Here is a 25,501-nt window from a genome sequence, read left to right on the forward strand (position 1 = left end):
GTCTCCTTCGTGGAAGGGAAAAATTCTACCACTGAACCACCACACAGTGTTTTGCATGTTTTAAATATTTCTCTAATCAGTTGTTTTCACGTGATGCCCTTCAGGTTTTTATAGGTGGAAGGTAAGGGAATGACTGAGCAGCGCTCTGGACACACACTCCCACATACCCTGAGTGGTTCTGCTTTTATCTGATTTACATAAGTTTTTAAAACAGATTTTGTTAAAATGGTTTTCAGCTAAAAATGTATGAAAACCATTTTTTCTAAAATATTGTTTCTAATGGCTATAAGTAGTATATCCCAATGTATTCAGACATTCTTCTATTATTTAATATTTGGATTGTGTCCAATTTTTCCTGTAGTAAGTAATGCTACGGTAAACAGCATTTTGAATAAAATGTTGTGACTATTTTTGACAATTTTTATGCAGTATTTATGAACTTGAATTAAGTAGGATGCTATTTTTTTCTGTTCTGAAACAGTTTTTTTAAAATAGGAATTATCTGAGTCTTGACGGTTACCTAAGTTCTACCAATAAAACTATCTGCTACTCATGGATTTCTGTTAACACTTTGAATTTCTTCTATGATTTCATCATTTCAACAGTTAACTGCCTATTATGTGTTAGGCACTATTCTAGGTGCTGAGAATACAGTAGAGAAAAAAGGAGATAAAATCCCCCCAATACCCATCGAGAGCTAGGAGACAGACAATAATAGGTAAAGATGTGATAATTACAAAACGAAACAAAAAAAAAAAAAAAGAAGGGGATATGGAGAATCGGATGATGAGTTGCACTCAGGTCAGGAACGGTCTCTGTGAGGTCACATTTGAGTAAAGATCTGAAGGAGGTCCAAGGAAGTGGGATCATGGGGTTATCGGGGCACAAGCATTCCAAGTGGAGAGAACATCTAGGGCAAAGAGATAAGTGTGCCTGGTATGTTCAACTGTAGGCAAAGACCTGCCAACTAAAGGCAAAACAGATGAGGGCAGCAAAGTAACAAGGTGCCAGATTACACAGGACCTTATAGGCCATTTTAAGAACTTTAACTGTTACTCTGAGTGAAATGAATAGCCATTTGAGTGTTTTAAGCAGAAGATCAATTATTCTGTTGAGAGTCCAGTTCTAAGGCTTTAGGCCTATCTCTCTACTAAGACTTGCCATTGATCAAACTGGAGTTGAAGATCAAGGTGTACTAAGCTGGGATAAAAACTGGCCTAATGAAGGGAGAGTGGTTTTCATATAGGCAGCTACTTCTAAGAGGCATCAGCTTTGAAAGGTCTGTTCATGAGCTTCTCCTTCATATTCACACTTTGGTGGCCATGTGTGCACAGCTTCAGACTTTATTACAGGCTCCCACTTGTCCATCCACGCCATTGCTTTAGGATGATGCAGTTAGTGTTTTACTGATCCTCTGACTTTCTCCTTCCAGTCTTTAACTTCTCCAGCTCCTTCCACCTTTTGTGTAAACTCTAATTCCTTTATCACATCTCTTATTCCTGTAATATTTGCTGTAACTGTTTTCTCACAGCTAAGCTCTCACTGATAGTTTTGGTACCAGAAGTAGTAACAGGGACATAGAACTTTAAGGATGAGAAACTGGAATTCTCTGATCTGACTATATTAAAAGGTATTAATATCCCAATTACTGTGATAAATGGAGCAATTACAGCCCATGGTAAAAGTTACTTATCACTTGTAATCACTTGTTTTGTTAGTGAGTATTTGTATCTAAGGGTAACTTGCACTAAATGAGAAGTGCCAAAACATCGCTGGTATATAGAGAATGGTAGTCTAAGACTCAAGGAGAAAGAAATGCTGGCGTGAATTTATTATGTATGACCTGTTCACTCAAACTCTATATCTGCTGGAAGGGCTCAGAGGACATTCTTTTCATCAGCACTTTCAAACAAAATCACCGGCAAGAGGAGTAATACCATCTTTGAAAGATTCTGTAATGGCTGTTACTGAAGGTTAGGAATGATAGTAAAAGACACTCCCATTAAAACTGGCCCCTTAAATTCAATGGATATGATGGGAGATGGATTGGGAGGAGAAGAGTGGAAAGACTTAACCTCCAGAGACAAAGTGAGTTTGGCTAACATAATGGACAGCAGCGCCAAAGCAGTAATCAAAATGGTTTCACCTACAAAAAATTTTGGTGTTAATTTACTGATCATGGTGTCCCTAGAAATCGAGAACAAGGCTTCTAAAATCTTGATTTATATAATGAAACAATAAGAGGCTTGACTTTAATCACCATAATAGAGTCACAGCCCCTTATCCAATTTCTAGACTAAAGGCAGGTCACAGAACCAAAGACCCTCCAGTGAAGAAGTTGAGTTCCCTTGACAAAAGACCCTGCTAGACTGCCAAAACTATGCAAAGATCTTCTTCCTAGCTTTATCCAAAAGGATCTGCAGTCATTTATTAGGGTGACTGTACATAAGGAAAGTGAAATACTTACTTTTGGGGATTTGGGGCAGTAGCTGTCACTAATTCCTGGGGACCCAAGAAGCTCTATAGGTTACTAGTCAGAGCAGAGGCTTAGAATGATCAAGTATTAACGGCATTTTGGTTCAGGTTCATCCCATAGTGAGTAGGGTGGTTTCCTGAACCACTTCATGGTTACTGTAGATCTAGTCAATAAAAGTCTGACTTTAATCACAATACAGTCACAACCCCAATTTCTAGATTTTATATGGATTTAATGTAACATATATATTTTCTTTTATATATTTATATATGGCAACAATCATAGCCCTGATCAGAGATGGTCCCAAAGGATAAGTATGAAGGGACATCATTCCAGTGTGCAGAGAAGTGGTATTTTTGGTTGTCTACTGTGGACTCATCTGTCAGGATGCCGTACTGTGGTGGCTTGTGTGTTGCTGTGATGCCAGAAGCTGTGCCATCAGTACTTCAAATACCAGCAGGGTCACCCATGATGAACAGATTTCAGCAGAGCTTTCAGACTAAGACACATTAGGAAGAAGGGCCTGGCGATCAACTTCTAAAAGAGCTGACCAGTGAAAACCTTATGAATAGCAGCAGAACATTGTCTGATACAGTGCTGGAAGATGAGCCCCTCGAGTTGGAAGGCACTCAAAATACAACTGGGGAGGAGCTGCCTCCTCAAAGTAGAGTCGACCTTAATGGAGCAAAGCTTTCAAGACCTTCATTTGCTGATGTGGCATGTCGTAAAATAAGAAACAGCTGCAAACATCCATTAATAATTGGAACATGGAATGTACAAAGTATGAATCTAGAAAAATTTCAAGTTACCAAAATGAAACGAACACTTAAAAGACAGTAGCACAGACATCAGTGGGCTGAAATGGACTGGTATTGGAGACTCTGAATCAGACAATCACATGGTCTTACTACGCTGGGAATGACAAATTGAAGAGGAACGGCATTGTGCTCATCGTCAAAAAGATCTATCCTGAAGTACAATGTTGTCAGTGACAGGATAATACCCACACGCCTATAAGGAAGACCAGTTAATATGACTATTATTCAAATTTATACATCAACTACCAAGGCCAAAGATGAAGAAATTGAAGATTTTTACCAACTTCTGTAGTGAAATTGATCAAACATGGAATCAAGATGAACTGATAACTGGAGTTGGAATGTGAAAGTTGGAAACAGAGAAGGATCAGTGGTTGGAAAATAATGGCCTTGGGGACAGAAACGACGCTGGCGACTGCATGATCAAATTTTGCAAGACCAACAACCTGTTCATTGAAAATACCTTTTTCAACAATATAAACAGCGACTATACACACGGACCTCACCAGATGGAATATACAGGAATCAAATCGGCTACATCTGTGGAAAGAGATGATGGAGAAGCTCAATATCATCAGTCAGAACAAGGCCAGGGTCCAACTGAGGAACTGATCATCAGTTGCTCATATGCAAGTTGAGATGTTTCAACAAATGGATGCAACACTGTAAGTGCTCACTCATCTATACCAAGAAATCTGGAAGACAGCTACCTGACCAACTGACTGGAAGAGATTCATATGCGTGCCCATTCCCAAGAAAGGTGATCCAACTGAACGCAGAAATTATCGAACAATATCATTAATATCACATGCATGTAAAATTTTGCTAAAGATAATCCAAAAACAGTTGCAGCAGGACTTTGACAGGGACCTGACAGAAATTCAAGCAGGATTCAGAAGATGGCATGGAAGAAGGGTTATCACTGCTGATGTCATATGGATCTTAGCTGAAAGTAGAGAATACTAGGAAGACGTTTACCTGTGTTTATTGACTATGCAAAGGCATTCAACTGTGTGGATCATAACAAATTACGGATAACATTGCAAAGAATGGGAATTCCAGAACACTTAATTGTGCTCATGAGGGACCTGTACATAGATCAAGAGGCAGTCGTTAGAACAGAACAAGGGGATACTGAGTGGTTTAAAATCAGGAAAGGTGTGCATCAGGCTTGTATCCTTTCACCATACTCATTTGATCTGTATGCTGAGCAAACAATCCAAGAAGCCAGACTAAATGAAGCATGGGGCATCAGGATTGGAGGAAGACTCACTAACAACCTGCATCACCGTCTCCCCGTAGGCAATGTATATACCTCTATATAGCTGCTTTCAATATTTTTTATCTTTTCAGAAATTTGATTATGAAATGTGTGTGTGTGGATTTCTTTGTTCAGGGTTTGTTGAGTTTCTTGAATCCTGAGTTCATGTCTCTCACTATAATTTCCACATGCTTTTTTCAGCCCAGCACTTTCACCTTATTAGGTTTTCTCACCATCCCATATGTCCCTAGGGCTCTGTTAATTTGTGTTGATTTATTGTTATTAACACTTGATAATTTCTATTCATCTATCTTCAATTTCTCTCACTTCTCTATCCTTCCTCTGCTATTGAGCCAACCCAGTGTTTCTTATCTCACTTACTGTATATTTTAGTTCTAAAATTTCCATTTGTTTCTTCTATTTCTTTGCTGAGACTATCTTTCTATTCAAGAGTGCTCACCCTTCCCATTGGAGCATTTTTTGTTTGTTTGTTTTTAAAATTGTGCTTTAGGTGAAAGTTTACAGAACTAGCTTCTCATTAAACAATTAGTATACATATTGTTCTGTGACATTGTTTACCAACCCCATGACATGTCAACTCTCTCCCCTATTACTAGCTTTCCTATCCCCTCCTGCCTTCTAGTCCTTGCCCTGGGCTGGTGTGCCCCTTGAGTCTTGTTTTCTTTCATGGGTCTGTCTAATCTTTGGCTGAAGGGTGAACCTCAGGAGTGACTTCCTCAATGAAATGAAGGGTGTCTGGGGCCCATACTCTCAGGGTTTCTCTAGTCTCTGTTAGGCCAGTAAGTCTGATCTTTTTTCACAAGTTAAAATTTTGTTCTACATTTTTCTCTGGCTCTGTCCGGGACCCTCTATTGTGATCCCTTGTCAGAGCAGTCAGTGGTGGTAGCCAGGTACCATCTAGTTGTGCTGCACTCAGTCTGGTGGAGGCTGTGGTAGTTGTGGTCCATTAGTTCTCTGAACTAATCTTTCCCTTGTGTCTTTGGTTTTCTTCATTCTCCCTTGCCAGTGGAGTATTTTTATATTGAAGTCTTTGTCAGATAATTCCAACATCTGTGTCTTCTTGGTATTGGCATTTGTTGTCTTTTCCTATGAGTTAACAACTCCAGTTGTTTGCTGAGCAATTTTGGATTATATCCAGGACATTTTGAGTATATGAGTTTCTAAGATCTTGTTTAAATCCTACGTAGCATTTTTTTCTTTTTGTCTTAGAAGGCAATTGACTCACTTGGATTCAGGCCACAATTTCCAGCCTGCTACTGTGGGCTGTATTTCCAATCAGTGTCTGTTCTCAAAATCTTCACAGTGCTGTTGGGATCTGTTTTGTGTATGCACCATTCAGGGGCCAGTCTGGGATCTGGCCCGCAATCTCTCCTGTAGTTCATTTCTCAAAATCTATCTACACTGTTAAGAGTCACATCCACACATGTGGATGAGCAGATGCTCACAAACAATTTTTGTGAGTGGTTTTCCAAAGATCCTCCCTTTTCCACAGTCTGATACTTTCTAGTTCCATGGGGCTCGCCTTTGCAGTCCTCCAGCCAAAAGTCTGGGATTTTGGTTACCCCACTCTGCTGCACACTTTGAACAAGTGTGGCCATATCTAGAGCCAAAGGGTGGGAGGACAGAGTGAAAAGAAAAAAAAAACGCTTGCTTCACTCTGTTCAGACACAGTGCCTCTGACTGGAAAGTTCCCCTCCTTCTGAGTTTTGGGCTTTTTATTAAGTCTTACTTGATTCTCCTAGCTGAAAATCACTTTTCTTCTCCTCCAATAACTATAAAATAAAGAAGGGTACAGATTCATGTCAAATGTCTTTGATAGTGAAGTGCTTTTTATTAAACTTCAATGACAATACACACAAAAAAAATGGAAAGTTCTAAAATTTCTAGGACTAGCCAACAAATTGCTGAAGCTTTTGGAGCCAATACTGGTGCTCCTGAACTCTGAAACAAAGTATCTTTCAAGAACTTGATTATGAAATAAGAGACAGAGGGCTCAGACTATTGTTCTTGAGCTTTCTCCAGGAACTTAAACTCTGGGTAGCAACAGATTGCTGCATATGTACCTCAGAATATTTTGAAAAAATGCAGCCTCAGAAGACAGAACCAGTTACAGTGTGAAACACATTCCAAGTCCAGCTTGCCAGTGGAGATAATCAGTATATTCAAAGCGATCCAAGAATTCGATGAGTAATCATAATTGAGAATGCTGACACAAATGCTAATAACAAGCTGAGGTGGGATGGAGAAAATGGTATCAAAGAAAATGACAGAGGAGGAGTATATTCTCAGCGATAAGGATTGAGAAGTAAAACCAGAAGACAGTACATTCAGGTAAGAGAATGAGAAGGAATCGACTCAAGAAATACACTTCACAGTGATGACAAACAAATGGAGAAAAATAAAAAAGGTAAACAAGTGAAAAGATAGGAGAAAAATAGTTCAGGATAAAGGAAAATTTTCTCAGAATGGAAATTCCACACACAGAGAAGAGGATTTTTTAGTAGAAAAATGTAGAGATGAATGAGGATAGGCATGAGGTCCTAGAAAAGGAAAAGGTTTGCATAAAAGTTACCTAATCTCTCACCCTGCCACGCTAATCCTTTCAGTTTCTTAAAAGCAACAGTTTTAGAAACGTTCCCTGCTCAAAGCTCCAAATTTATACACCACCACCTCTAAAGAGACAAAAGGATAGCAAACTAAATTGAAATATCCTGTATCTCTCCACTTACCACCTCTCCTCTGGCTTGAGGGATGTTTTGATTTGTAAATGGACTACAGAAATATGACAAATAAAGACAGAAATTATGTCACAACAGAATTTTATAATGGATCTGTTTAATTATACTACGGCAATGAATGTAGTATCTGCCCCAATAACCTCATTCAGCTAATAAAAATGATGGTATATGATGGCTTAACGCTGGTTCAATCACAATTTTACAAACTTATTTATCAAGAGTGAAAATAGAAGATGATTAAAAATAGCTACAAAGGTAACACACATTATAGTGCTTAATGTTTTCCTGTAACTGTTGGTTAAGGCTTACATCTAAACCTGATGCAGAATTTTTAGCTGCACTGAAATAGTTCTTTTCCCAGCCACATGGTTATGGTGGCACTATGAGTCTGGAAGAGACTGGCTGTGGGTACCACTTCTTGTCTTCAGCTGTGATTGTGCAATATCAGCAAGTGCACTTTGTATCTTTTCCAGAAGCATATCCCCTCGATAGACAACATCCTCCAGACATGTAGCAGCTTCATGGTTTTCTTCTTCTAGCTTATACAAGCTAGCAGCCTTCATAAAAAACAAATTAAAAATATTTACAGAAATGAAAAATTTGGAGACTAACAGTTGAGAAGGAAAGAAACTGCAGTAGAACTATGACAACTTGTACTTAAGAAGGGACTGCCATAAAGCCTATTATATTAAAAATTTGAGTTAAATACTATGGTTCATAATAACAAATACACACATTCCTTTGTGATGCTCATGCACAGAAAGGTAAAATACATACTGTAACAAACATCTGACTGATGCTAAATAAGAACCGTGTGTGCCTGCTTCGATTTACCTACAAATTCAACTTAAAGACAGACTTAGGAACAGATCTCGTTTGTAAATGCAGGAATGCCTGTACTTCTAAATCTGGGTAAATTTCTGACCATTGTGGACAGATTTTTCAGAGGGAAAATTTTAAAAACCAGGTAACTTCTAAGAGTTTTCTTTCTGTGAATTATTTTTAAAAAATGGATTTTCATTTAGAGGTCTCTAGATGTCTATATGTGATTCCTTTCTATACTGCTTTTGGATACTACTATTTTACTCCACACCCAGAATGCCATCCTCCTTTTAATTCTCTGCTAGAAAAGGAGACAAATCGAGGAAAAGAGGAGGTTTCCTTATACACTGAGACTGGACAAACATATATGCATATCTGTGTGTATACATGGAAACCCTGGTGGCGTAGTGGTTAAGCGCTATGGCTGCTAACCAAAAGGTCAGCAGTTTTAATCCACCAGGCACTCCTTGGAAACTCAATGGGGCAGTTCTACTCTCTGCTCTAGGGCTGCTAAGAGCCGGAATCAACTCGACAGCAATGCGTTTGTTTTTTTTGGTTTGGTGTGTATACGTATGAATATACAAACACACACACACACATATTCGGCATAGTCATCTATACCCTACAATGCCTCACAATTAATAAAAACTCTCTTTTTAAAATTTAATCTTAAAGTAACTTTGAATATTATAACAGAAGGTATTAAATCTATCTAATTCACAACTCTCTACTACTAACAATGTTCTCAAAGGAAAAGGGATTTTTACCTGTAGAGCGGCTGTAGATTCTTCACTGGGTAAGGAATCAATCAAAACATCTATGTCTTTTGCTGTTCGTGCAATCAGTGCTGCAAAAAGCTGGGCATACTCTAGAGAAAGATATTATTAAAGAAGATATTAAAAAATCTCAAGTTTTTAGAAGCCAAAATTAAATTTTAAGTAATGAAACAGAAAACATCAGATAATATTTTCTGTACCAGGTTTCTAATGATTAAAATTTAATGTTAGCATATGAGCCCTATTACATATATAACTAAGAATTAGCCTTAATATTAACTCAAATTTTGAACTAGCATAATTGTTATTTTGTTTATTAGCACAATATTGCAGTCACTTGAATAAATTTGTAAATGGGATATCTTATTAAGGCCCCTCAAGTAAATTCAGCTAAATTCTATAAAGTCTCCTCTAAGTGAGTGACAATCGGATACTTGAAATGAAGAGAATTATGAGATGTTATGTGAATTGACTTAATTCACTTCTTTTATGACAAATAAAATTTATAATAATATTCTCAAATAACAATAACATTTCTAGAAAAAGCCATATTAAATAAGTTGAATTTCTCAATAAGTCTCAAAGTATTATGAGATATGTGAAAGTCAACTGAGAGAAGCCAAAAAAAATCTCTATTTACCTTCTGTAGGATTAGCTGGCTGATCTTTGTTAATTGCTGTCTGAATATTACTAAAAGAGGCAGGAGGACCACACTGCTGCAACACTCCAATGGCATTACAAAACTGATCTGCAAGCTTGAGACCAAAGAAAACATGTCAAGGTTAGAAAGGATTTATCAAGTTTAAGGATTTTATTGGTAATGAAAACAGTAATACATTTCTATAATAATGACCTCTGAGCAACGGAATAAAATAGAAAGGAGTAGTTTTCAATACGAGTCCTGGTGGCACAGTGGTTAAGAGCTCAGGCTGCTAACCAAAAGGTCGTCAGTTAGAATCCACCAGCTGTTCCTTTGGAAATCCTACGGGGCAGTTCTACTCTGTCCTGCAGGGTCACTATAAGTCAGAATCAACTTCGATGGCAACAGGTTTTTTTTTTTTTTAGTTTTCGATAAAATAAGCCAGTTATTAACAATGATTAAATGTCTTAATCATGGAAAGAAACTAATTTTGGCATTAATCTAGTTGGTATTAAATCTGACACCAGTTTAGTTGAAGTAGTAAAAATGAAATATAAAATGATCCTTCTTTTCTTCTGAAGGTAATAGAATAAGAGATATATGCCAATACCTATTGCAAGCAACAAAGACATTTTCTGGTTAATGATAGGGGAAGAGCAAATTTGACTGGCAAAATCTAAGCATGGCTCCAGGGTTAATACAAAAGTGTGTGACTTATGTATAAAGTTAACGTTTCCTTTTCTGACACCAGAGAAGTTACAAGGATTAAAAAAAAAAAAGAAGTCAGGAAAAAGACTGCTTCAGAATGCACCTGATGTATTCAGAAATGTATCTGTCCACGACTCAAGTTGTAAATCCCTGGTGCTCTAAAAGTATTTCTTAAGCAGCTTTGAAGAAGATTGAGAATACCAAACCCAAAATAAACACCTACCAACCTCCCTGCCAACTTCTCTTGCTACTCCTAGTCCTGATCTCTCAAACCTCGATCCCTTATTTTTAAGCAATGAATAAACATTTCCACTGAACTTTTTCTCTGCCGTTATTTCCATTACAGAACTTAAAGTCAACTCCTCGAAAAATTGGTTTCTTCTGTTTAATCTCCAATTTGTATTGAGATTCTCTTCAGCCAGTAACTTGAGACTTAGTTTTCCTTCACCTTCAAATCTGCTAATATTACAAATCTTTCCCTCTTTTTTTTTAATCATGACTGTTGCTGCCTTAGTTCAACTAATTATCTCACACCAGAATTGTTAGAATAGCCTGTTTTCTAATGCTCTGTGTTATTTTACCCTGCTCAAAAATTTTAAGTTCACTGTCCCATGGTCTTCAAGATAAATCTCCAACTCTTCAAGGCTGTTTCAAGGCTTTCAATAACCTAAATCAACTCTACTAATTCATTTTTCACTATTCCCTCATATTTACCTGACTAGTCATAAATTCATTCCTGACTGTTTTTGTTCATCCAGAGCTGCTTTGCTCATGTTTTTGCTATTTGTAACGGAGTAGTAAGTGCTCAGAAGTTGTACAAACCTGGACTCTAATACTACTTCAACCTAAATAGTGTTTTTTCATTTTTAAATTGGGAACATCCTCATATCACAATGTTGTTTTGAAAAACACACACACACACACAAATTCAACACAGTGGCTATATGCTCCATTGTCCAAAAGCTTTCAAGATCCATTTTATTCAACAAACGTGTGTCAAGAGTCAACTATATGTATTTTATACACACCCACACATATATACACACACACACTAGAGATATAATGAGTAAGACACAGCTTCTGCCCTCATGGAGTTTTCAGGCTAGAGGGTAAAAGAAATGTTAATAATTATACAAATTATCAAACTGGGAAAAATGCTGAGAAGACTCCCTATATTTTAGTTCATATCACTCTATATTCCAATTTCCTTCAGCACTTATGCTAAAGCACTGGATTCATTATAACTCTCTAGCCACATACTGTTTTTGCATCAGTTAAATGTCTGAGTATATGATATCCTTCTAATCAGAACGTAAACTCCTTGAGGAATGTCTCTCTGATAGAGTGTAATGGTAATGAAAACAACAGTTTATTTACACAGTAAATACTCATACTAGTTAAGTTAACCTAGATGCTTCTCTCCAAAACACCATTATCAGCATGCCTAACCTGGAGTTCACCCATGTGTCTATCAGTTTGTCAGACCACTGTGATGCTGGAAGCTAGGCTACCGATTTTTAAAATACCAGCAGGGTCACCCATGGCAAACAGGTTTCAGCTGAGCTTCCAGACTAAGACAGACTAGGAAGAAGGATTCGATAATCTACTTCTGAAATGATTCAGCCCGTAAAAACCGTATGGATAGCAGTGGAACATTGTTTGATATACTGCCAGAAGATGACCCCTCAGGTTAGAAGGCACTCAAAAGATGACTGGGGAAGAGCTGCCCTCCTCAAAGTAGAGTCGGCCTTAATGACATGGAGTCAAGCTTTCAGGACCTTTGTTTGCTGATGTGGCGTGCCTCAAAATAAGAAGAAATGGCTGCAAACATCCATTAATAATTGGAACTAGGGAACTTGGAAGTCGTCAAAAATGAATGGAATGCAGAAACATTGATATCCTAGGCATTAGTGAACTGCAATGGACTAGTATTGGCCATTTTGAATCAGACAATCATATGGTCCACTATGCGGGGAACAACTCGAAGAGGAATGGTGTTGCATTCGTTGTCAAAAAGAACATTTCAAGATCTATCCTGAAGTACAACTCTGTCCGTGATAGGATAACATCCATACACATACAAGGAAGACCAGCTAATATGACTATTATTCAAATTTACGCACCAACCCCTAAGGCCAAAGATGAAGAAAGAAATTGAAGATTTTCACCAACTTCTGCAGTCTGAAATTAATCAAATATGCAATCAGGATGTATCAATGATTACTGGAGACTGGAATCCGAAAGTTGGAAACAAAGGATTGGCAGTTGGAAGATATGGCCTTGTGATAGAAATGATGCCGGAGATTGCATGATAGAATTTTGCAAGACCAACAACCTATTCATTGAAAATACCTTTTACAACAACATGAACAGCGACTATACACATGGACCTCGCCAGATGGAATACACAGGAAGCAAATAGACTACATCCGTGGGAAGAAACAACAGAAAAGCTCAATAACAACAGTCAGAACAAGGCCAGGGACCGACTGCAGAACAGACCATCAATTGCTCATGGGCAAGTTCAAGTTGAAACTGAAGAAAATTAGAATAAGTCCACGAGAGCCAAAGTACAACCTTGAGTATATCCCACTTAAATTTAGAGACCATCTCAAGAATAGATCTGATGCATTGAACACTAATGACCAAAGACCTGAAGAGTTGTGGAATGACATCAAGACATCATACATGAAGAAAGCAAGAGGTCATTAAAAAGACAGGAAAGAAAGAAAAGGTCAAAATGGGTATCAGAAGAGACTCTGAAACTTGCTCTTGAACATCGAGTAGCTAAAGTGAAAGGAAGAAATGATGAAAAGAGTTGAACAGAAGATTTCAAAGGGCCTCTCGAGAACACAAAGTAAAGTATTATAATGACATGTGCAAAGAACTGGAACTGGAAAACCAAAAGGGAAGAACAGGCTCTGCATTTCTTAAGCTGAAAGAACTGAAGACAAAATTCAAGCCTCGAGTTGCAATACTGAAGGATTCTATGGGGAAGATATTAAACGATGCAGGAAGCATCAAAAGAAGATGCAAAGAATACAGTCACTATACCAAAAAGAACTGGTCAACGTTCAACCATTTTAGGAGGTACCATATCAACGGGAACCAATGGTACTGAAGGAAGAAGTCCAAGGTGCACTGAAGGCACTGGCGAAAACAAGGCTCCAGGAATTGATGGAATACCAATTGAGATGTTTCAACAAACAGATGCAGTGCTGGAAGTACTCACTCGTCTATGCCAAAAAATCTGGAAAACAGCTACCTGGCTAGCTGACTGGAAGACATTCATATTTATGCCTATTCCCAAGAAAGGTGATCCAACCAAATGTGGAAATTACCAAACGATATCATTAATATCAAACGCAAGTAAAGTTTTGCTGAAGGTCATTCAAAAGCAGCTGACAGGGAACTGCCAGAAATTCAAGTCAGATTCAGAAGAGGATGCGGAACCAGGGCTATCACTGCTGATGTCAGATGGATCCTGGCTGAAAGCAGAGAATACCAGAAGGATGTTTACCTGTGTTTTATTGACTGTGCAAAGGCATTCGACTGTGGATAAAATTACGAAGAATGGAAATTCCAAAACACTTAATTGGGCTCATGAGGAACCTGCACACAGATCAAGAGGCAGTCATTTGAACAGAACAAGGGGATACTGTGTGGTTTAAAGTCAGGAAAGGTGTGCATCAAGGTTGTATCCTTTCACCATATCTATTCAATCTCTATGCTGAGCAAATAATCTGAGAAGCTGGACTCTATGAAGAAGGACTGGGCATCAGGACTGGAGGCAGACTCATTAACAACCTGCGTTATGCAGATGACACAACTTTGCTTGCTGGAAGTGAAGAGGACTTGAAGCACTTACTGATGGAGATCATAGACCACAGCCTTCAGTATGGATTACAACTCAACATAAAGAAACAAAGATGCTCACAACTGGGCCAATAAGCAACACCATGATAAACGGAGAAAAGACTGAAGCTGTCAAGGATTTCATTCTACCCGGATGCACAATCAACAGCCATAGAAGCAGCAGTTAAGAAATCAAAAGACACATCGCATTGGGCAAATCTGCTGTAAAAGACTTCTTTCAAGTGCTGAAAAGCAAAGATGTCACCTTGGAGACTATGGTGCGCCTGACCCAAGCCACAGTGTTTTCAATCACCTCCTATGCATGTGAAAGCTGGACGATGAATAAAGAAGGCAGAAGAATAAAAAGAACAGACTTATTGGTGTGACTGAGACTAGAAGAACCCCAGAGGTCATGGTCCCCAGACCTTCTGTTAGCCCAAGACAGGAACCATTCCCAAAGCCAACTCTTCAGACAGGGATTGGACTGGACTATTGCGTAGAAAATGATACTGGTGAAGAGTGAGCTTCTTTGATCAAGTAGACACATGAGACTATGTGGGCAGGTCCTGTCTGGAGGGGAGATGAAAGGGCAGAGGGGGTCAGAACCTGGTCAAATGGACACGAAAATAGAGTGGAGGGAAGGAGCGTGCTATCTCATTAGGGGGAGAGCAAGTAGGAGTATATAAAAAGGTGTATATAAATTTTTGCGTGAGAGACTGACTTGATTTGTAAGCTTTCACTTAAAGCACAATAAACATTAAAAAAAAGAAAAAAAAAGAAGCATGACGAAGAACTGACGCCTTTGAATTGTGGTGTTGGAGAAGAAATTGAATGAATTTGTTCATTCAAAAGAATGAACAAATCTATCTTGGAAGAAGTACAACCAGAATGCTCCTTCGAAGCAAGAATGGCGAGACTACGTCTCACATACTTTGGACATGTTGTCAGGTAGGATCAAGTCCTTGGAGAAAAACATCATGCTTGAAAAAGTAGGTCAGCGAAAAAGAGGAAGACCCTCAATGAGATGGACTGACACAGTGGCTGCAACAATGGGCTTAAGCATAACAATGATTGTGAGGATGGCACAGAACTGGGCAGTGTTTCATTCTGTTGTATACAGGGTCGCCATGAGTTGGAACCAACTCAATGGCACCTAACAACAACAACCTGGAGTTAACCCCTTATTCAATTTGTCCTTACTATTCTTCTAGTGGAAACCCCAGTGGAGTAGTGGTTAAGAGTTACGAGTGCTAACCAAAAGGCTGGCAGTTTGAATCCACCAGGCGCTCCTTGGAAACCCTGCGGGGCAGGTCTACTCGGTCCAATAGGGTCACTATGAGTTGGAATCGACTCAATGGAGTGGGTTTTTTTTTTTTTGGTATTATTATTCTAGTTACGTGATATGTATGAATATGCAAAATTTCCCTAAAATAACATCTCTATCCAGCAGCATCATTACAATTGGATTTTGTAAAACCTCAAGAGTATCTTCCTGTGAGAGGATGGCAGGCAGTCCAGACGAGCCACTGCAAAGCAGCATTTACCTTGGTGAATTCATCAAAATTTAGGGACTGACCCTCTCAGTCGTAAAGCTCCAATTTTATTCACAAAGTAGATCAGTTTCTTAGAAAGAGACCCATCTCTTTAAATGTACAAAGACTGCAATGTTAACAAAAATGTCAACAGTGAGGAAAAACTGACAAGGGGAATAGGGTTTCCAGTCAGCATAATCTCTTTCCATAGTCACCTGGGACATGAAATTATAATCAGAAGGACAATGAGAAATACAGCTACCAATGGAAAACTACTTAACTCCTAAAAATAGTAAGTATATGCACTCTTTGGATTGCACATACTTTCCATTTAGGCATAGTAAATAAGAGAAAGAATAATCAGAAAGATCAAAGTAAAGAGAGTTACTTGCAAGACTTGATCTTTAATAGACAACAGACTTATTGGAAGAAATAAAGAAGACTTAAGTAAATGGAAAAGTATACCTTGAAAAGGAGCCTGGTGGCTTAATGCTTAAACACTTGGCTGCTAACCAAAATACTGGCAGATCGAACCCACCCAGCGGCTCTGCCAGGAAAAACTCTTGGCGATCTGCTTCTGTAGATTACAGCCAAAAAAACCCTATGGGGCAGTTCTATTCTGTCACATGGGGTCATTATGAGTCGGAATTGACTTGATGACACCCAACAAGAACAATATCCCTTGTTCAAGGATTAGAAGATTTAGTACATAAAGATGTTACTTCTGCCCAAGAAGGGCTATAAATTCTGTGCAATCAAAATCTCAACAGGACCCAATGACAGGGCTGCAAGATACATGAAACAAGCTTTAACAGAATTGAAAAGTGAGATAGATACCTCCACAATTATAGCAGGAGACTTCAACACACCACTTTCGGAGAAGGATAGGACTTCCAGAAAGAAGCTCAATAGAGACACGGAAGGCCTAATGGCTACAATCAACCAACTTGATCTCATAGACTTTTACAGTACACTCCACCCAACAGCTGCAAAGTACACTTTTTTTTCTAGTGCACACGGAATATTCTCTAGAAGAGATCACATATCAGGTCATAGAACAAACCTTTGCAGAATCCAAAACATCGAAATATTACAAAGCATCTTCTCAGACCACAAGGCCACAAAAGTGGAAATCAATAACAGAAAAATCAGGGAAAAGAAATCAAATACTTGGAAACTGAACAATACCCTGCTCAAAAAAGACTGGGTTATAGAAGATATTAAGGAGAGAATAAAGAAATTCACAGAATGCAACGAGAATGAAAACACCTCCTATCAAAACCTCTGGGACACAGCAAAAGCAGTGCTCAGAGGTCAATTTATATCGATAAATGCACACATACATAAAGAAGAAAGAGCCAAAATCAGACAACTGTCCCTACAACTTGAACAAATAGAAAGCGAGCAACAAAAGAATCCATCAGGCACCAAAAGAAAACAAATAATAAAAATTAGAGCTGAACTAAATGAATTAGAGAACAGAAAAACAATTAAAGAATTAACAAAGCCAAAAGCTGGTTCTTTGAAAAAATTAACAAAATTGATAAACCATTGGCCAGACTGACTAAAGAAATACAGGAAACAAATAACCGGAATAAGAAACGAGATGGGCCATATCACAACAGACCCAACTGAAATTAAAAGAATCATGTCAGATTATTATGAAAAATTGTACTCTAACAAATTTGCAAATCTAGAAGAAATGGATGAATTCCTAGAAAAACACTACCTACCTAAACTAACACAATCAGAAGTAGAACAACTAAATAGACCCATAACAAAACAAGAGATTGAAAAGGTAATCAAAAAACTCCCAACAAAAAAAAGCCCTGGCCAGGATGGCTTCACTGCAGAGTTCTAACAAACTTTCAGAGAAGAGTTAACACCACTACTACTAAAGGTATTTCAAAGCATAGAAAATGATGGAATACTACCTAATTCACTCTATGAAGCCACCATATCCCTGATACCAAAACCAGGTAAAGACACCACAAAAAAAGAAAATTACAGACCTATATCCCTCATAAACATAGATGCAAAAATCCTCAACAAAATTCTAGCCAATAGAATTCAACAACATATCAAAAAAATAATCCACCACGACCAAGTGGGATTTATACCAGGTATGCAAGGCTGGTTTAATATTAGAAAAACCATTAATGTCATCTACCATATAAATAAAACAAAAGACAAAAACCACATGATCTTATCAATTGATGCAGAAAAGGCATTTGACAAAGTCCAACACCCATTTACGATAAAAACTCTCAGCAAAATAGGAATTGAAGGAAAATTCCTCAACATAATAAAGGGCATCTATACAAAGCCAACAGCCAACATCACTCTAAACGGAGAGAGCCTGAAAGCATTTCCCTTGAGAACAGGAACCAGACAAGGATGCCCTTTATCACCGCTCTTATTCAACATTGTGCTAGAGGTCCTAGCCAGGGCAATTAGGCTAGACAAAGAAATAAAGGGCATCTGGATTGGCAAGGAGGAAGTAAAATTATCTCTATGTGCAGATAACATGATCTTATATACAGAAAACCCTAAGGAATCCTCCAGAAAACTACTGAAACTAAGAGAAGAGTTTGGCAGAGTCTCAGGTTATAAGATAAACATACAAAAATCACTTGGATTCCTCTACATCAACAAAAAGAACATCGAAGACGAAATCACCAAATCAACACCATTCACAGTAGCCCCCAAGAAGATAAAATACTTAGGAATAAATCTTACCAAAGATGTAAAAGACCTATACAAAGAAAACTACAAAGTACTACTACAAGAAACTAAAAAGGACCTACTTAAGTGGAAAAACATACCTTGCTCATGGATAGAAAGACTTAACATAGTAAAAATGTCTATTCTACCAAAAGCCATCTATACATACAATGCACTTCCGATCCAAATTCCAATGACATTTTTTAATGTGATGGAGAAACAAATCACCAACTTCATATGGAAGGGAAAGAAGACCTGGATAAGTAAAGCATTACTGAAAAAGAAGAAGAAAGTGGGAGGCCTCACTCTACCTGATTTTAGAACATATTATACAGCTACAGTAGTCAAAACAGCCTGGTACTGGTACAACAACAGGCACATAGACCAATGGAACAGAATTGAGAATCCACGTATAAATCCATCCACATATAAGCAACTGATATTTGACAAAGGCCCAGTGTCAGTTAATTGGGGAAAAGACAGTCTTTTTAACAAATGTTGCTGGCATAACTGGATATCCATTTGCAAAAAAATGAAACAGGACCCATACCTCACACCATGCACAAAAACTAATTCCAAGTAGATCAAAGACCTAAACATAAAGACTAAAACGATAAAGATCATGGAAGAAAAAATACGGACAACGTTAGGAGCCCTAATACAAGGCATAAACAGAATACAAAACATTACCAAAAATGACGAAGAGAAACCAGATAACTGGGAGCTCCTAAAAATCAAACACCTATGCTCATCTAAAGACTTCACCAAAAGAGCAAAAAGACCACCTACAGATTGGGAAAAAATTTTCAGCTCTGACATCTCCGACCAGCGCCTGGTCTCTAAAATCTATATGATTCTGTTAAAACTCAACCACAAAAAGACAAACAACCCAATTAAAAAGTGGGCAAAGGATATGAACATGCACTTCACTAAAGAAGATATTCAGGCAGCTAACAGATACACGAGAAAATGCTCTCGATCATTAGCCATTAGAGAAATGCAAATTAAAACTGCGATGAGATTCCATCTCACTCCAACGAGGCTGGCATTAATCCAAAAAACACAAAATAATAAATGTTGGAGAGGCTGCAGAGAGATTGGAACTCTTATATGCTGCTGGTGGGAATGTAAAATGGTACAACCACTTTGGAAATCTATCTGGTGTTTTCTTAAAAAGTTAGAAATAGAACTACCATAAAACCCACTCCTCAGAATATACCCTAGAGAAATAAGAGCCTTTACACGAACAGATATATGCACACCCATGTTTATTGCAGCACTGTTTACAACAGCAAAAAGCTGGATGCAACCAAGGTGTCCATCAACGGATAAATGGTTAAATAAATTATGGTATATTCACACAATGGAATACTATGCATCGATAAAGAACAGTGATGAATTGGTGAAACATTTCATAACATGGAGGAACCTGGAAAGCATTATGCTGAGTGAAATCAGTCAGAGGCAAAAGGACAAATATTGTATAAGACCACTATTATAAGATCTTGAGAAACAGTATAAACTGAGAAGAACACATACTTTTGTGGTTACGAGGCGGGGAAGGAGGGAGGGTGGGAGAGGGTTATTTACTGATTAGTTACTAGATAAGAACTACTTTAGGTGAAGGGAAGGACAATACTCAATACACGAAGGTCAGCTCAAATGGACTGGACCAAAAGCAAAGAAGTTTCTGGGATAAACTGAATGCTTCAAAGGTCAGCGGAGCAAGGGCGGGGGTTTGGGGACTATGGCTTAAGGGGACTTCTAAGTCAATTGGCAAAATAATTATGAAAACATTCTGCATCCCACTTTGAAATGTGGCGTCTGGGGTCTTAAATGCTAACAAGCGGCCATCTAAGATGCATCAATTAGTCTCAACCCACCTGGATCAAAGGACAATGAAGAACACCAAGGTCACATGATAACTATGAGCCCAAGAGACAGAAAGGGCCACATGAACCAGAGACTTACATCATCCTGAGACCAGATGAACTAGATGGTGCCTGGCCACAACCGATGACTGCCCTGACAGGGAGCAAAACAGAGAACCCCTGAGGGAGTAGGACAACAGTGGGATGCAGACCCCAAATTCTCATAAAAAGACCAGACTTAATGGTCTGACTGAGACTATAAGAATCCCGGCGGTCATGGTCCCCAAACCTTCTGTTGGCCCAGGACAGGAACCATTTCCGAAGACTACTCATCAGACATGGAAGGGACTGGATAATGGGTGGGAGAGAGATGCTGACGAAGAGTGAGCTACTTGTATCAGGTGGACACTTGAGACTGTGCTGTCATCTCCTGTCTGGAGGGGAGACAGGAGGGTAGAGAGGGTAGAAACTGGCAAAACGGTCATGGAAGGAGAGACTGGAAGGAGGGAGTGGGCTGACTCATTAGGGGGAGAGGAAGTGGGAGTATGTAGTAAAGTGTATATACGTTTATAAAAAAAAAAAAAAATCCCAACGGGCTGTGGTTTCTTTCTGTAGTGCAATTTGATAAGCTGATTCTAAATTTTATGTAAAAGTACAAAGGTTAAAATACTGGCCAAGACACAACTGACGAATAAGAACAAAGTAAGAGGAAGTGCCCTACCACATATCAAGACTTAGTTTCATAAAACCATAGTAATTAAGACAGTATGGTACTGTTCAGGGACAAAGACTGATGGCTCAGAAGAGAGTCTCAAAAGAAACTCATGCATATTTGAACACTCAATATGACAACACTGCTGGACCAAATAGGTATTTATCTGGCGAAAATATGAAATTGGATCCCAATCTCTCACAAAAATTAATTCCAGGTGGATTAAGCTCTAAGCATAAAAGACAAAAGATATTTTTTAGATAATGCTATAAGAAAATACATTCATGATGTTGGGGTAACAAAGAATTTCTTAAGACACAAAAAAGCCTAACCAACAAAGAAAAATACTGATAAATTTTACTACATTCATATTAATAATTTCTATTTATAAAAACATCATAAACAGGCCATAACAGACTAAGAAAAATGGGCAAAAGATTTGAAAGGCACTTGAAGAAAGAGGAGCTCCTCCAGTGGCCAGTAATCCCAGGAAAAGGTACTCACAGCGACCTTAGTCATCAAGGAAACGCAAATTTAAAACACAAGGTACTTTTATGCATCCATCAGAAAGACTAAAATGAAGAACACTGACAATACCAAATGTTGATAAAGATATGGAGTAAAAGAAACTTAACTGCTTGCCGTGCACACTTGTGTACCAGGAGACATCTAGGCATCAACATTCACAGGAGCATTGTTCCTAATTTCTATAAACTAGACACAATCCAAATGCTCATCAAGAAGGCGATGGCGGGGGGGCATGGAATCATAAACTAGATAGTAGACAAGTGTCAACTTTGTTGAAGGGAAGGACAACATACAATATAGAGGAAGTCAGCACAACATGACCAAAGCAAAGGCACAGAAGTTTCCTAGACACATCCAAACACCTTGAGGGACCAAGTTGCTGGGGTTGGGGACCACAGTCTCAGGGGACATCTTGGCCAATTTGCAAAACATAATTCATAAAGAAAATGCCCTACATCACTTTGGTGGGTAGCATCAGGGGTCTTAAAAGTTTGCGAGCAGCCATCTGAGATACATCTGTTGGTCCCATTTCGTGAAAACCAAAGACAAAGGAAAATATTAGCCCAAAGGACTAAAGGACCACATGACCCAGAGCTCCAACAGTCTGAGCCCAGAAGAACTAGACAGTGCCCGGTTACCACCACTGACCACCCTGACAGGGATCACAACTGAGAGTCCCAAACAGAATGGGAGAAAAATTTAAAATATAATTGAAATGCATAAAAAAGTCCAGAGTTACTGGTTTGACAGAACTGGAGGAACCCCCAAGACTATGGCTCCCAGACACTCTGCTCAGAACTGAAACCATTCCCAAAGCCCACTTTTCAGACAAAGATTAAATAGGCCTATAAAACAAACAATAACATACACGAGGAACGTGCTCCTTAGTTCAATCAAATATTCGAGACCAAATGGGCAATCCCTGCCCAAAAGCAAGAAGAAAAGGCAGAAAGGGACAGGAACTGAAGGGATGGACACAGGGAACCCGAGGTGGAAAAGGGGAGTGTGCTGTCACATTGTGGGATTCCAACCAATGACACAAAACAATATGTGTATAAATTTTTGAATGAGAAATGAACTTGAGCTGTAAACTTCCACCTAAAGCAAAATAAAATTAAAAAAAAAAAATTGTAACAAAAATGGAACAACCAGAATGGAAATAATGAGAATGCTCACGCATTGTGAAAAAAGTAACCAATGTCACTGAACAATCGGTGTAGAAATTGTTGAATGGGAACCTGAAACTGCTGTGTAAACCTTCACTGAAACACAACAAAATATTAAAAAAAAAAAAAAAAAAGCAGTGGCAACTACAGCATGTTAATAAAATGAAATACTTTAAAGCTATGAAAATGAATGCCACACTATTACGCACACAAAATGTTGGGTGAAAGAAGCCAATCACAAAAGAATACATTTATATATATACAATTCAAAAAAAAATTAAACTGTTATTTAGGCATGCACGCATAAATGATAAAACAACAAAGAAAAGCAAGTAGATTATCACAAAAGTCAGGGTAGTACTGAGATCAAGAGAGGGAGAAAGCATTTCTGGGATGTTGGTAATGATGTATTTCTTCACCTCATTAATGTTTCACAGGTGTTCACTTTGTAACTGTTCATTAAACTTTACACCCACACTTTTCTGCAAGAATGTTATTTCACCATCAAAGATGCATTCGTCATTGGCAATGGGCCAATGGCCTTCTTCTACTCCAGAAGGGTTATTTATGACTGATTTTTCCTTTTCCAAGCGTTCCTATTTTATTTATGAAAAACCTTCAAACAGGTGAATCTTAAATAGACCTCAAAGGTTCATTACATATCGCTACTGTGATATGTGTAACTCTATATTTATAGCTGTGAAAAATACCTTGAAGTTCATACGTACATCTCATTTTCTTTTTTTTAAATTGGTAATGCACCCAGCCTTCACTTAAAATACAATGCTGAACGTTCATACTGGCTCCATCTTCTCACCCCCCCGTTCGATTAACTACCTATTTTTTTTTTTTTTTAATCTATGATGAGGAGTGGACAAGAGATAGAACAAGACCTTTGGCGTTTAGAAAAGAACTAGAAAAAACACAAACGACTTCACCATCACTCCCAACCCCTGTCACGCCCCCTTCCCCGACTCCAACCTAAAAGTTACTGCAGAAATCCTTTCGGCTAACTTTTAATTAAAGATCCAATCATCAACCGTGGGGGCTCGCCTCGAGTGGTTAGAACTGATCAGTACAAAACGAACAAAATTCTGCTTCTCCCCTTCCCCACCCCCAAAAGAAGACAGCCGATAACCACCACTAACAAGAAAATAAAATTCTTCTCAACGAGAACATGACAGGACTGTGAAACCTAAGACTCAGGCTGCAGTGCAGGAGAAAGGAGAGAGCGTCCACTTCTCCTTAATCTCCAGCAAAAGAAAGGCTCTCGCATCTCTCCGCACTGCCCGACGGGCGGCCTCAGACCTCCCAGGGTTCCCGACGGGGCTTCCCACCGCCCCGAGCGCTTTCTGCTCAGACCTAACTCAGTCCGCTCTCTGCTTCCGCGCTTTGTCTCTCAGGACCCCTGTCTTCTCTTGGTTTACCCCAAAAAAGAGACAGAGACTAATCGAATGAAATTCCTCACCGAGTTCACGGCGTCCTGAAGCTGCGTTAGCCGGTCCGCCATGTTTGTCCCTCACGCAAAGGGACGCTTAAGCAGCTGCTCGTGCGAGATTGGGCTGCTCGAGGACTCGTCGTGGCCAATCACATGGCTGCGTTCTTGGAAGGGGTGGGATCGGGAAGAATTTGCGGGACGAGGAAGAGGAGGAGGATCTGAGACTTAGCTAATGACTGTTTAGTCTGGCTGGTACTGGAGGGAGAGTCTGATTGGAAATATTTTGAGTAACTCGGAGACAGTCCAGGGTTCAATCGTTCTCGTATTAAGTACGTCGTAGGTGTTAAACACTTTACAGAGATTGTTGGATTCTGCGGTTTTTAGTGATTTTTCCCCCATGTATTCATTTTTTAACATCACCTTGAATGCTTATTTTTATGTTGTCTTTGCTTTCCAAATGGACCACAAAGCATATACGCTGCAAGAAACTCAAGAATACTTAACCCGTTGCCGTGGAGTTGATTCTGACTCATAGCGACACTATAGGACAGAGTACAACTGCCCCATACGGTTTCCAAGGAGCGCCTGGTGGATTGGAGCTGCCAACCTTTTGGTTAGCAGCCCTAGCTCTTAACCACTACGCTACCAGTGTTTCTCAAGAAATACTTGGGGGTCAATAATAATAAAACCATTGCAGTTGAGTGTACTCCGACCCATGGCAGCCCCTTGTGGTACAGAGTAGAACCGCTCCATGGGGTTTTTTTGGGAGATAGGATATGATTCTAAACTCAACAAATCCAAATTAAAATTCACTAGGCAATCAGGAAGGACTGGTTTAGGGTGCCTCCTCTCTTGCTTTTGGCCATGGAGGGGGTTACCAAAGTGGAAATTGGGTGCGTGCTGTTAGGGAGCTTTAATTGTGTATAGATGTGCTTGGGAGGCTGACACAGGTGAAATGGAAAGTGTCCAAAACAATTAAGTACTGTATTTACTCTGTTAGAAGAGTGTGCGAAGGCAAGTCACTGCTGGCAAGGTGAGAAGGAGGAAGAAAGCATTTGGAGCTAAGAGGTATGGTGTGAGCACGGGGAACTAATAAGCTTTTCTTGTTTGTGTGACAGTGAATAAATGGATGAGGAGCAGGGGAGGGTTGGTGGAGAGGAGAATAGACGTTTCACAGTGTCTAGTAGGAAGGAGGAGTCCCTGGGTAGCCCAAACTGTTTGTGCTGGATGCCTAACCTAACAGCTTGAACCTCTCCAGTGGCACTGTGGACAAAAGGCCTAGCTATCTGCTTGCATAAAGATTGCAACCAAACAAACCCTATAGAACAGTTTAACAAATGGGGTCACCATAAGGCAGAATTGACTCAATGGCAATGGGTTTGAGTTTTAGTTGGAAAAGCACGAGGGTCTTGCAT

The 25,501-nt window shown here is 39.0% G+C and overlaps 1 protein-coding gene across 1 annotated transcript; it reads right to left on the minus strand.

The window, feature by feature from the left end:
• Positions 1-749: 749 nt before the first annotated feature.
• MED21 (mediator complex subunit 21) lies at positions 750-24,246 on the minus strand. The gene is made up of 4 exons (XM_003405702.4): positions 24,117-24,246; positions 9,553-9,667; positions 8,904-9,004; positions 750-7,871 (listed from the first exon to the last, which is right to left on the minus strand). The coding sequence occupies exons 1-4, from the start codon at positions 24,156-24,158 to the stop codon at positions 7,695-7,697; spliced, it is 435 nt and encodes a 144-aa protein (XP_003405750.1). The 5' UTR covers positions 24,159-24,246; the 3' UTR covers positions 750-7,694.
• Positions 24,247-25,501: the final 1,255 nt, after the last annotated feature.

This window comes from Loxodonta africana, chromosome 4, assembly GCF_030014295.1.
Source record: "Loxodonta africana isolate mLoxAfr1 chromosome 4, mLoxAfr1.hap2, whole genome shotgun sequence".
In the NCBI taxonomy this organism is placed as follows: domain Eukaryota; kingdom Metazoa; phylum Chordata; class Mammalia; order Proboscidea; family Elephantidae; genus Loxodonta; species Loxodonta africana.

Bases quoted from the DNA above. Each gene is read 5' to 3' on its own strand.
- MED21 (XM_003405702.4), bottom strand. From the start codon at position 24,158: ATGGCGGACCGGCTAACGCAGCTTCAGGACGCCGTGAACTCG. The intron at 9,668-24,116 runs GTGAGGAATTTC...TTTGGTCTCAAG, and splicing joins TTCAGGACGCCGTGAACTCG to CTTGCAGATCAGTTTTGTAA. The intron at 7,872-8,903 runs GTAAAAATCCCT...TTTTTTATGAAG, and splicing joins AATCTACAGCCGCTCTACAG to GCTGCTAGCTTGTATAAGCT.